The sequence below is a fragment of the Auxenochlorella protothecoides genome (assembly GCF_000733215.1).
Source record: "Auxenochlorella protothecoides strain 0710 contig86, whole genome shotgun sequence".
Classification (NCBI taxonomy): domain Eukaryota; kingdom Viridiplantae; phylum Chlorophyta; class Trebouxiophyceae; order Chlorellales; family Chlorellaceae; genus Auxenochlorella; species Auxenochlorella protothecoides.
The window spans coordinates 1-11,801 of NW_011934138.1; the positions used below are offsets into that span (position 1 = coordinate 1).

General features: G+C 64.9%; 3 protein-coding genes across 3 annotated transcripts; 2 read left to right on the plus strand and 1 right to left on the minus strand.

The window, feature by feature from the left end:
- Nucleotides 1-24: 24 nt before the first annotated feature.
- F751_0079 (hypothetical protein) lies at nt 25-871 on the plus strand (the record flags this gene model as incomplete). The annotated part of the gene is made up of 2 exons (XM_011397587.1): nt 25-202; nt 435-871. Coding segments are annotated over 2 exons (615 nt in total), but the record flags the coding sequence as incomplete, so codon positions are not given.
- Nucleotides 872-1,477: 606 nt separating this feature from the next.
- F751_0080 (Serine/threonine-protein kinase SAPK1) lies at nt 1,478-3,898 on the minus strand (the record flags this gene model as incomplete). Its single annotated transcript, XM_011397588.1, has 7 exons — nt 1,478-1,723; nt 2,006-2,197; nt 2,402-2,518; nt 2,686-2,778; nt 2,948-3,052; nt 3,218-3,662; nt 3,849-3,898. The coding sequence occupies 7 exons, from the start codon at nt 3,896-3,898 to the stop codon at nt 1,478-1,480; spliced, it is 1,248 nt and encodes a 415-aa protein (XP_011395890.1).
- A 1,425-nt stretch (nt 3,899-5,323) lies between these two features.
- Nucleotides 5,324-9,386, plus strand: F751_0081 (hypothetical protein; the record flags this gene model as incomplete). The annotated part of the gene is made up of 12 exons (XM_011397589.1): nt 5,324-5,489; nt 6,235-6,302; nt 6,400-6,495; nt 6,671-6,798; nt 6,880-7,224; nt 7,371-7,505; nt 7,765-7,880; nt 8,089-8,189; nt 8,377-8,481; nt 8,647-8,746; nt 8,979-9,076; nt 9,267-9,386. 12 exons carry the CDS (start codon nt 5,324-5,326, stop codon nt 9,384-9,386), a joined length of 1,578 nt encoding a protein of 525 aa, XP_011395891.1.
- Nucleotides 9,387-11,801: the final 2,415 nt, after the last annotated feature.

Sequence of the window (11,801 nt, forward strand, 5' to 3'; positions counted from 1 at the left end):
CCCACCCGCTCAACCTCTCAACAGAGCTTTGCACGCTCGGCCATCCAGGCGGCCCCATCTCCCATCACCCTGGTGTTGGTCAAGGGGGAAAACACCAGCGTGGACGTCAAGCGCCTGGTCAAGAAGAGCGCGCCCCCCCGCTTCGGGCGCCGGCTGAGCGCCACGGAGAAGGAGAGGGCCACCCACATCTGCCTGGACTGCGGTGAGAATGCTGTGTAGAGGGGTGCAGGACAGACGCGGGGAACTGGAGGGGGACCTGGGGGGTGGGGTGGGGGGAGTTTGAAGTTATCAGTATGTTCATATTAGGGCATGCAGGGGTGGCCGGGCAATGTCAGGCATGGTTGTCACATATACTGGAGATGCCCACGCATGCTTGCCCTGACCCCAGATCCAGTCCAGGGTCTCATCGCTCCTCCCCTGCCTCCCTACACCAGGCTACATCTACTGCGACGCCACGCCCTGGGAGGACCTGCCCAGCGACTATGTGTGCCCCCAGTGCAATGCGCCCCGGCGCCGCTTTGTGCGTTTCGACCCCGAGTCTGGAGCGGTGGGTGCAGGGGGGGCCACGGTGGAGGTTCGGGGACAGGGACCTCCTTGCATGCAGGCGCATGCCCTGACAGGCTGCTCCCCCCCCCTTTTGTTGAGGCTGTCCGCAGGGCCACCCTTTGCTGCGTGTGTCGCCCTCATTCCTGCCCACCCTCACCGCCAAAACCCACCTCTCCCAATGCCTCGCAGACCAGCGGCGCCAGTTTCGATGCCGCTCGCTGGGCGACAGTGGCGGCGGGCCTCATCGGTGTGGCCCTCCTGGGCTACCTGGGCCTCAAGATCTAGTGTCTGGCCCCATCCCTCTCTTGTAAACTGCCTCGGATGACCACCTTGCCGAGGGTGCGCCCTGTCGAATATGCCTGCTTACAGAAGAAAGACTTGCATTGGACGCTTTGGGAGGCTCGGCCCCTCCGGTGTTGCTCCATTTGTCCAGTAAATTCATGGCAATTCAACCTGGCACAACGGCATGGGACAGCAAGTTAGCCACACAAAGGTTAATAGGGGGGGAGAGATCCTTGGTACGCAATGAAAGCAAGCGCGGGGCAAGGAGCCCCCCCCCTCCCAGCAGGCAGGCTGGAAGAAGAGAAGTGTACAGTGACAAGGGACCAGGTCTGTGACCGTCGGCGGCCAAGAAGTCCCAGGCTTTGCGACGGCAGGCAGAGTAGAGGCCAAGGAGTGAAAAGTTTGTACACTGGGAAGAGCAAGCTGAGAAGCAATGGTGCCATGATGAGAGGGTGGTGGGAGGGCCTCCGGGCCGACTCCGTGGAGGGGGTGGGAGGGGAGTGGGGGGCCATTGCAGGGCACGGCATTCTACCTGGACCCTGATCAGCCTGCCATGGTGGCAAGCCTTGCTCCAGGGCCACCAGCCAGCCGCGGCGGTGTGCCTCGCTCAGGATGTGCTTTCCAGTTCCAATCGGCCCGCCACGGCGCGTCAGGGCACCATGAGCGAGGCGTTGGGCTGCGCGCCGTAGTACCCCAGGGTGCTCTGCATGCGCGCCGAGGAGGTGCTGGACAGGTATCCATGCTGGGAGGAGCCCAGCATGCCCAGCGACGCGCCGCCCTGGCTCATCTGGATGCTGAGCAGCCGCACGCCGTCGAAGGAGCAGGCCAGCGGGGCCTCCTGCGCCGACACGGGGCCGGAGGCCACGTCCACCATCTGCTCGATGTCCTTTTCGAGCTGCAGGGAGCATGGGAGGCCCGCCGGGGGGGGGGCGGGGGGGGGACAAGGTGAGGGCATGTAGGTTGTAAGTGAGGGAGGGAGAGCAAGTGGAGCGATATGAGCTGGAGGGCAGCGCAAGTGGCCCTTGTGAGGACGGATGGAATCGCCGTCGCCCACCCGAGAGGGATTGCCCAACTGAGCACGCGCTCTCCCACAGCCACCACCCATGCTTCCAGCTTTGCATATGCGCGCCAACCCCCATCCCAGCTTGCAACTCGGAAGCTCATCTGCAGGCCTCACCGGGTGGAGGACGGGAGCGCGGTCCAGATAGAACCTGTTCATGTCGGCCGCCCCGAGGGGGAGGTCGCGGAGGAACCAGGGGTGCTGCATGATCTCGGCGATGGGGATGCGCTGCCGCGGGTCCGCCACCAGCAGCCGCGCCAGGAGATCCAGGACGTCCGCCGAGGCAGGGACGCTCGGCGGCACATCGTACTGCGGAGGGGCAGCGGGTGCCGGCGTCGCGGCGTGCCAGCGCAGGGTGGAGGTGGGAGGGGTTGCGCTGCTCAAGCCCCCGGACCTGCACGCCCACATGCAGGAAAGAGGTGCTGCGCCCGGCTGGCGACAGCCCCACTGGCCCCACACTCCTCCCCAGCACGACCAGCGGCCCCACCTCCGACGCGCCCCAACCACACCAACCTCTGCCTTGATGATCTTGCGCGCATACTCGCAGTCGTTGGGCTGCGCCGCGGCAAAGGGATACTGCCCGAAAAGCATCGTATACAGGATGACACCCACAGACCAGAGATCCGCCAGCTGCACGCAGTGGGGGGAAAGGGAGGGTGTGCAAGGGAGCACAGCAGGGATGCGATCAAGCGGTGTCTCTGGCACCGACCCTCTCAGGCTATGGTGGAGGGGATCCATTGGGAACAGGGCAAAGGCAAGCAAGAAAACGGCCGACCCGCTGCCCCTGTGCCGCCCACCTTGGCATTGTACTTGCTGCCGCCGTAGATGACCTCGGGTGCCATGTAGATGGGCGTCCCCACCCCGGTCTTGGCACTGGAGTTCAGCTCATGCTGCAGTATCGAGAAGGGGGCAACACTGTTCCATTTGACAGTGGCCTTGTGTGACCGTTGCGCACAAGGGCAGGTGGCGCTGGCCGCCTGGGCGACAGCAGGCTTCAGGGCGCCCGGCCGCCCGCTCACTTCCCCATCCCCTCCCAGCCTCCTCTCCAGGCCAACTGACCTTGGAGTACCCAAAATCACAGATCTTCAGGCTGGGTGCCGCCCCGTTCCCATAGGGCGTGGACAGGAGCAGGTTCTCCAATTTCAGGTCCCTGTTTGCGACGCCCTGGGACGGGATGGGGGAGGCGCTTTGTGGGTGAGTCTGCGGGGCAGGGGGAGTGGTGCAGGGCCCGCACCCGCCCAGCGGCATCTGTCCGCCCCTCGTCCTGCCGGCCACGGTTCCTTGGCCCTCCTGACAAATTCAGGGCCCCCCTCCTCCGCGTGCGCCCACCCTGGTGTGGCAGTAGTCCAGGCCGATGACGAGCTGCTGGAAGACGCGGCGCGCCTCTGCCTCGGGCAGGCGCTGGGCGGGGCGCTCGTGGCGCAGGTGGCGGAAGAGGTCCCCCCCCGCCGCGTACTCCATGGCGATGGCCAGGTACTGCGGCGTGGTGAACACCTCCCGCAGCGCGACGACATGGGGGTGCCAGAGCGAGCCCTGGTGCATGATCTCCCGCATGACGTAGGTCTTGAAGGTGGCGATGAAGTCGCCGCGGGGGAGGAGCTTGATGGCCACCAGCGCGTTGTCGCGCGTGTCCCGCGCCAGGATCACACGGCCGAAGGCCCCCGTGCCCAGCCCGCCCATCTGGCGGTAGTGGAGGAGGCCGGGGATGGGGGGAATGTACTCGAGGGGAGGGGGGGTGGGGGGGCCGGAGGTCGAGGTCCCGGGGCTGCTGGGGCTGGCACGCCGGGTTTTGCTGGGGGGGGGGATGAGGGCGGTGCTGAGTCAGCGGATCCCGGCCCGGGGTCAGGTTGGGGAGGGTTGGGCTGGCAGCCCACGGGAGGGTCAGGGCCTGGACGAACGGCAGGCATGCGAGGCGGTTTGCAGGCCAATCCCCCGCCATCCCACGCTCCTGCCCACTCACGTCAGCTCCATGGTCTTGTTCTGCCACCACTGGCGCAGAATCGTCGACATGGGCTCCGCTGGGCGGGGCACCCCGAGCCGGGTGCGTGCGGCGCAGGGCCCGAGTGCTGCCACAGGTCGCTGTGGTGGAGGTCAAACTGCTGAAATTGCAGCTGCCGGGAGCCTTCAGGACCTGATCGGGGTGCCTTCAGCGTCCGGCGCGGCTCATCCACAGTCACGTCCCCGCCAGCGCAGGGTTGCGCGACGCCTAGGGGTTATCGCAAACCCCCTGGGAAGGGGTTTTCGGCGCTCCCTCTCCGCGTCACCACTTATAATGGGTAATTTCAGGCCCCCGTGGGTTTACCGAGCCCGGAATGGGGCACACGAGCTAGGCAAGCCCGCAGATTCGGTCGACGACAGTGGCGGGATTTCGGTGGCAGAATCCCAGAAAGGAAATCCGGTCACGGACTCTTGGGCAAAACCGCGCGCAGATCCAGTTTCGGGTCTTGTTGTACTAGCAGAGATCTCACGACCCGCCAGTGTTTTAAGCGCGAAAGTGCGGATGCCCCATGGAGACCCTAGTGTATGCTGAAGCCACAGCCATGAATGGCGCGAGTATGGGATAACATTCGAAGCGATCCACAGCAAGTCATGCCGCTCTTGCTGGGCGCAGCTAACCGACGACTTTCCATCGAACAACTTTCAATTTTTTGATGTTACACAGAGCTGGAGTTATCCCGTGATGGGCATGTGTGCCAGGAGAACCGATCGGAGGTGAGGCTGCTTGCCAAGAGGGCATGGTCGCGCACGCGTGTGCCAGGCGGATGGACTAGGCCCTCCTGTCAAATTTCGGTTTCCACGTGGGATCCTGGACTGAGCTTCCACTTACCTGATGGTATGAAGGTGTCACCTCAAGCCTCCAGAGTCAGGGGAATAGCTGATCGAGGGGACGACATGATTGAAACACGTGTACTGTCAAATGTTCTGTCAAATGTTCACACTTAGACCTGCCCTCATAGAAAGTGGTACTCCGTTAGCCCTCTAAGCCCGCTTAATGGTACCAGTATTGGTGGGTGTTGAGTAAATCAGTGGCAAGCTGTTCCAATTGTGTTCAGAGTGCAGAGGTGTGCGGCTTCTCGTGGCGCACACCAGAGAACACACAGAGTCACATGCCATTATCTCCACATAAAATAGTCAGCAAAAGTGTAAATGCTTTTTAGTTCCTTGTCACAGTATGGACAAGTCACAATGTGAAAATGCAACAGGGTTGAATTGTCCAATGTGAGCGAGTTCGTGAGAATGGCGCTTGGAGGCGCCAATTCTTGGACGGGCTTCCGTTTGTCGTCCGGAACTATGCGGACTATGCTCCACCTCGCTAATTTTCCGTGCGCAGGTCGCCCTCCAAACACACTTGAGCATATTGCGGGCGTTGTACCCCTGGCAATCACTGTCGAGGGACATGCGGCTTTGTGCCTTGTAGGGCAGGACAGGGGCACGATGTGGCTGGAGCAAACATTGTCTTCGTCACGCCGGAGGGTTCTGATCATTCTCACCCTGCTGGCGGTCACATTGACCTACTCCATATTCTCTGTTGGCCGCTTGTCGGAGCTCGCGGGATCCGCGGCGCAGCGTGAGCCGGCAGATGGCAGTCTCAACCCCTCAAGTGGGAACGCGGGCTTTGCATCTGTGGACTGGCTGTTGAAAATGCAATCTCGTGCTGAGTTGCACGGCAATCAGTCGCGCGTCGTGGCTTCCAGAGCGAGATCATTCCGTCGTTACCCAACTGGCCCTCTCCCCACCTGAACAGAGGCATCCCCCCCGAGCATCAGGCCTCCCAGAAATGCTCTGCCAGGCACTAGCAGGGCATCTACTGCGAAGGTCGACACCAATCTGGATCTGACGAGCGTGTGTGCCAATCCCAGGCCCAACACGGAGTGAGTGGCGGGGCTGCCTGCTCGTCATCAATGCCTGTCCCGGGGGGTGGGGTGGGGTGGGTGGGAGGGTAAAAGCGAGGCAGTGCTGGACAGGACGGCTGCTGGCATCATAACGAGGCACTCGTACACCCTGCCGCAGCTCCTGGGGGGATGTCCTGGTTGAGGGCTCGAGCAATGTGCTGGAGTCTGCCGGGAAGTGTTGTGCCGCGTGTGCCGCCTACAAGCCCACCGCCGAGCAGGACATGCTCGGCTGCAATGGTGGGGCGCGAGTGGGGCGCGAGAGGGACGCTCAGGGAGTGTGCCTGGGTTGGCGGATGTGCGGCGAGGGTGGGCCATCGCCGTCCACCACTTGGAATGCATCGCTGGCCTCAGAACTCTGGTGTCCCTTTGGGGGAGCACGGGCACACCCCACCCGAATCTCCCCTTGCCCGCTCGAAAACCCTGTTCACGGCTCCACCTTCTCTGCCCTCACAGTCTGGGTGTACTGCGAGGATGCTGGACTGTGTGGCAAGGACCACAAGGCCTGCTGGCTCAAGCACCTGGTGAGCGTCGCCAAGAGCCCAGCGCCCGTGCACGCCATGGCGCGTCCGTGCCTGCCCGCTGAGCATCCCAACACGGTTCCCCCCTCCCTCGCCCCAGGCACACCCCACTGCAGTGGAGCCGTCCAAGAAGGGACCCAACGTGGGCTGGACGTCGGGCTTCATCACCCGGCCTCGTCAGACCAGAGCGGCTCAGGTGAGGCGGCCGGCGTATGATTGGTGAAAGGGCGGAGGGTGAGGGCGGCGCGGTGGGCATGGGCGAGCATGTGTGTCAGGCAGGCTGTGCAGGGGGTCCTGCTGGACGCGCGCCGCCCCCCCATCATCGAGGGTTTTTTTCCGGTCACCCCAAGCCCCCTCTGCCGCCGCCGCAGGTCCCTGCCGACGACGACCGCAGGTACCACACGGTCATCACCGCCCAGGGGTCTGCGGTGCACTGGCAGTCGCGCGTGGGCTACTACTGGTTCCTCAAGACCAAGCGCGACTGCCAGGCAGCCGGCAAGTGCGACGCGCGCGCGCGCCGGGGGGGGGGGAGGGTTGCTGGGGTTGGGAAAGTGGGGGCGCTCTTGTAACACGGCAGCAGGCGGGTGTTGGGGGTGAGCGAGGGAGGGGTTATTGTGCCGAGCATGCCGCCAGAGATGAGAGCACGAGGGCCTGGACGAGGAATGGCAGCGCTGGCGGCGGCCTCAGGTCGTCCCCCGCCACCCAGGCAGGGGCCCGCTTGGGGGGGCCAGGCGCCTCGGGCCGAGGCGCGGGGGCCAATGAAGAACGCCATGTGGTCCCGCAGCGCGCCACGCCCGCCCACCATTCCCCCCCCGCAGATGGGGGGGTTCACCCGGCTGCTGCACTCCGGGAAGGAGGACGACCTCATGGCCGAGATCCCCACCTGGGTCGCCCAGCCCCTGCCGCCCGAGCACCCCGACCATGGGTGAGCATGCCATCCAGCCTAGGAGGGGGTGAGGGGGGACTCTGGCCTTTCCACTCCAGCTGGGTCACTGCAGCCCGCGCTGATTACCACGGAGCAGGGCACCCAACATCCCCCCCCCCCTCCTCGCCCCTCCCCACCCAACCCAGGTATGTGGTCCTGAACCGGCCCTACGCCCTGCTCCAGTGGATCAAGGGCGCCGTGATCCCGGAGAAGTATGTGCTCATGAGCGAGCCCGACCATGTCTGGCTCAAGCCCATGCCCAACCTGATGACGGGGACGACGTGAGTCGGAGGGGGTGGGCGGCTGAGTGTTGCTGAGCTGCCCTGGGGGCAGCTCTGACCAGGAGGGGGTCTTCCCGTGCCGAGGGCTCGGGCCGCACGCCGTCCGGTCCCGGGAGCCCGCCCGGCCTGATGCCTGGCGGCAGCATGTCTGCAGCGCCTCTTGCATGGCGGTGAATGAGACTGCGCCGGGGTGCGTTGCCCCGGGGCATCGCGGCGCTCGCCTCTCAAACACCCCACGCTCCTGGGCATGCCTACTCAGGCCCGCGGCCTTCCCCTTCTTCTACATCGAGCCCTCGAAGAAGGAGTTCCTGCCCATCGTCCAGAAGTTCGTGGGCCCCATCAGCCGCGTGGAGGCGGAGGAGATCGCGCCCATTGGTGAGTGGCAGGCACGGCGACAGGCGGCGCGGGCACCTCTTTCTGGGGTCCTGGGGGGGGCGGTGCGGGGCAGCGCATGCCGCCACAGAGCCTGGGGTCGGGTGTGTCGGGGGGCGGCCCAGGGGCGGCCCCCTCCCGCTCTGTCAGATGCTCCCGCCGGCCCAGCCCTGCCGCCCAGCCCGGCCCCTGGCCCCGGCGCGATCCGCAGGGAACGCACCGACCTTCATGTCGGTGGCGGACATGAAGAACGTCATGCCCATATGGTTCAACATCTCCATCGCCGTGCACAACGACGAGGCGGCCAGCAAGGTGCGGGGCTTGGGCCGTGCGCGCCGGTGCGCGTCTGACAGGCGGCGCTGGCCCGCGAGCAGGCCTCTTGGGTCAGCCCCGGGCGCGGGCGGGGCCGCGGTGGGATGGTGGGGGACACCCGCCCAGCCCCTCCCCGCTGCCGGGCCCAGACCCACACACCTCGCCCCACCGCCCCGCACCGGCTCAGGCATGGGGCTGGGTGCAGGAGATGTATGCGTTCACCCTCTCTTGCTACAAGGCCGGCATCCGTGACATCTCACTCTTCCTCAAGGCAAGGGGGCCGTGTGGAGTGGTGGGGGTCGCTGCGCGAGGGTGGGCGCAGGCACGATGCACCGCGCGACTCGGTCTCTGAGCATCAAGCCCCCGCCCCTCTGCACACCCCGCCCCATCGAGCCAGCCGGCCGGTGGGAGCCGAGGTGGCAGCTCCAGACTCGCCCCCTGCACGCTCCCTGCGCAGATGACGTCCCAGCCGCCGTGGGACTCCAGCATGGATCCCTACTACATCCTGCACTACACCTACGGGATGGACTACACCAAGGAGGGGGTGTTCACGCCGGGTGAGCACCCTCGCGTGAGGAGCAAGGGGGGAAAGATGGGGGGGCGAACTCCTCAAAGGGTGCACGCACTGGCCGGCTCCCGGGCCGGGAAGGCTGCGAATGTACAGGTCGGGAACGATGTGCGAGGGGGCAAGGGAGCCGACGCGGCTCGGTCTCCACTCGAGCGCCAGCAGCGCAGCCCCTGGCAACCTGTCCGCCCGATGCCGCGCACTCTGCCCTCCCATGCTTGCAGGCAAGATCGGGGAGTGGCGCTTCGATAAACGGGCGTACAGCTTGAGACCCCCGCCGCGCAACCTGGGCGAGCCGCCAGAGGGCATGAAGAATGACCTGGTGGGTGGGATGGTCGGGCGTGAAGCACTGGACGCTTGGCCATGCTCGTGCATGCAGGGCCGCAGGCCTGGGTGCCCACTGTTACGACACACACACACACACACGCACACACACACACACGCACACACACACACACACACACACTCACTCAGCACCCCATCCCAACCCCCAACCTCCACTCAATGCCTAGGTGCGGCACCTCATCCACGCCATCAATGAGGCGTCCAGCATCATTCCGGACTGGGACGATTACTCAGCCACCGGGGTTGCCAAACAATTCTGGGATGGGAAAACATTTGCGACTGCCTGAGTGTGGGTGCACATGCTGAGCTGGCAGACGCTGGTGTGAGACCCGACCGCGGCCCCCAGGGTCTCGATGAGTGGGGGTGAGAAAGGGCAACTGCCAGCCGCGCAACTGCCGCGCAGGCCGGGGGCTCCACCACACGTAGTTGAGCCACGACGCCTCGCGCATGCATGCATTGCGATGGATCTAGGGATGCATGACGGTCCCAGCAACCCAGAAGGTCGGTGCGGCTGATCGACAGCCCATGCCCAAGCCCAAGGGCTCCTGCACCATGCTCGGACGCGCCCTCCTCACCCTGGTGCTGATGTCGTGCGTGACGCTCATACTGGCGACTGCACGGGTGCATGGCAGCATACACATACTACAAACAAGTCGACAGCTTGCGGGCAGCGACGCGGGTGCGTGCGTGTGGCTGGACCGCGAGTCAGGCACTGCTGGGGTGGATGTGCCGGCCCTGCTCAGCCCCCGCACCCGGGCTTCATCCGTGATCACGACTTCCCGCAGGCGCAGAAGCCGCAGGAGTGCCCTTGCTGGTCGATGCCACGGCTGACGCATTGCCTGCCGCACAGGGAGGTGCTGCCTCTCCTCCACCCGCTGAGGCTGGCGCCGCAGGGGGTTCCCCTCCCCCGCCTGCCCTCCCACCGCCCGAGGTGGTGCCTCCTCCCCCACTCCCCCCCCCTCCAACTGTCCAGCCTGACGCTTCTGCTCCTCCTCCACCCTCCGATCCCTCCGTCCCCAAAGTCTTGGGGGCTGCCACCCCAGGAAACGAGCGCAAGGCCAAGGCTGGGCGGGCAAAGAAGCGCGTCCCCATAGACACTGCGTACCACCTGGAGGCAGATGGGCTGCATGGTCAGATGTACATGGAAGGCACATGCTGGGCTCGTCGCAACACGAGGTAAGGCTCGTCAATTCCGCGGCAGCGGTGGGGTCGTGTGGAAAAGCTAGGCAATGGACCCCACCCTCAAGACCAGCCACAAGGTTTGCCATGTCGACGCTGGCATCGGGAGATGTTGTGCTGGCCATCAGCATCTGTATCTGCCAGAATGAGTTGGGGCCTCACAGCAGACTCATTGCGATGGAACTTGTCGGCCCTCGTGAGATCCGCAGGCGGTATGGCGAGATGCTGCTGGCGGGGAGCGAGCACCTGGTCAACACCACAGCAGACTGTTGCTCAGCATGCCTGCAGTACCAGCCCAGCGGGGATCACCAGGAGACCGTGTGCAATGGTGAGCGGGAGGAGGGGCGTGGCAGCATGGGATCGGGCGGGGCAGCCCCATCCTGGAGGTGCACTGTCCAACCGTTGCCGCCCTGGCTGTCAAGCCCTCGCCCTCCCTGCACCCATGGCAGCCTGGGTGTACTGCGACGGCACCCATCCCAACTGCACGCCTCGGGAGTGCACGCTCTTCTATCAGGTAGCTTGTGGTGTGTGGGGGCAGGGTGCATACAGCCTCCCATTGCTGCTCCTATGCGGCGGCTGAGGTCGCTGCGAAGTGCGGCAGCCTGCGCCATGCGAGGACAATCATTATCAGAGACCGCAGCCTGCCGAGCCACCTCGGAATCAGACAAACAGCAACTCTGCTCTCCTCTGTGACTATCTCATCCCCCATCCCTCCACACCCCTTCGCAAAGCCCCGACCCTGGGACATGCCCGTGAACTCAGGGCCTGACGTTGGGACGATTTCGGGGTTGACGGTCGGACCTCCTGAGGCCCCAGCCGACGACCCTGTGAGTCAGGGTACTGTGGCACCCCCGATCCCCGACAGCGTTGTTGCATGCGCTGCGTCCTGGGTCCTGGGTGAAGTGTCCATTCTCCACTCCAACTCCCCCCCCCCCCCCCCCCCCCGGGGGGGCCACCTGGCAGGCGCTCGCTGGCGTGGACCGGAGCTACCATGTTGTGGTTTCTGCGCAAGGCCAATCCGTGCACTGGCAGATGCGCATCAATTACTACCACTACAAGAAGGCAAAGCGGGCGTGTGCCAAGCTGCCCATATGCCACGTGAGACAGACGGGAGGTAGCGTCATGCACATTGCCCCCCGCTGAAGGAGAAGGGATCCGGGTGGCCATGCAACCCCCCTTTCCTTCCTCTCAAGAGGGTTTCTAAGTGGCATGGCTTTGCCAAGCCCACTGCCGATCCCACTTGCGGGGCCCCGGACCCGGCCCGACGGGTGAGAACAAGTAGCCAGCCGTGGCATTGTATATTGATTCCACTGCTCTTACCCCCCACCTCCTCCTCTCTTCTGCCAGATGGGCGGCTACACGCGGCTGCTGCACTCTGGGAAGCCGGACGACCTCATGTACGAGATCCCCACCTATGTGGTGGACAAGCTGCCCGAGGGCCTGGAGGACCCAACCTACCTGGCCCTGAACCGGCCCTACGCCTTCATGCAGTGGAGCAAGCAGGCCGTCATCCCGGAGAAGTA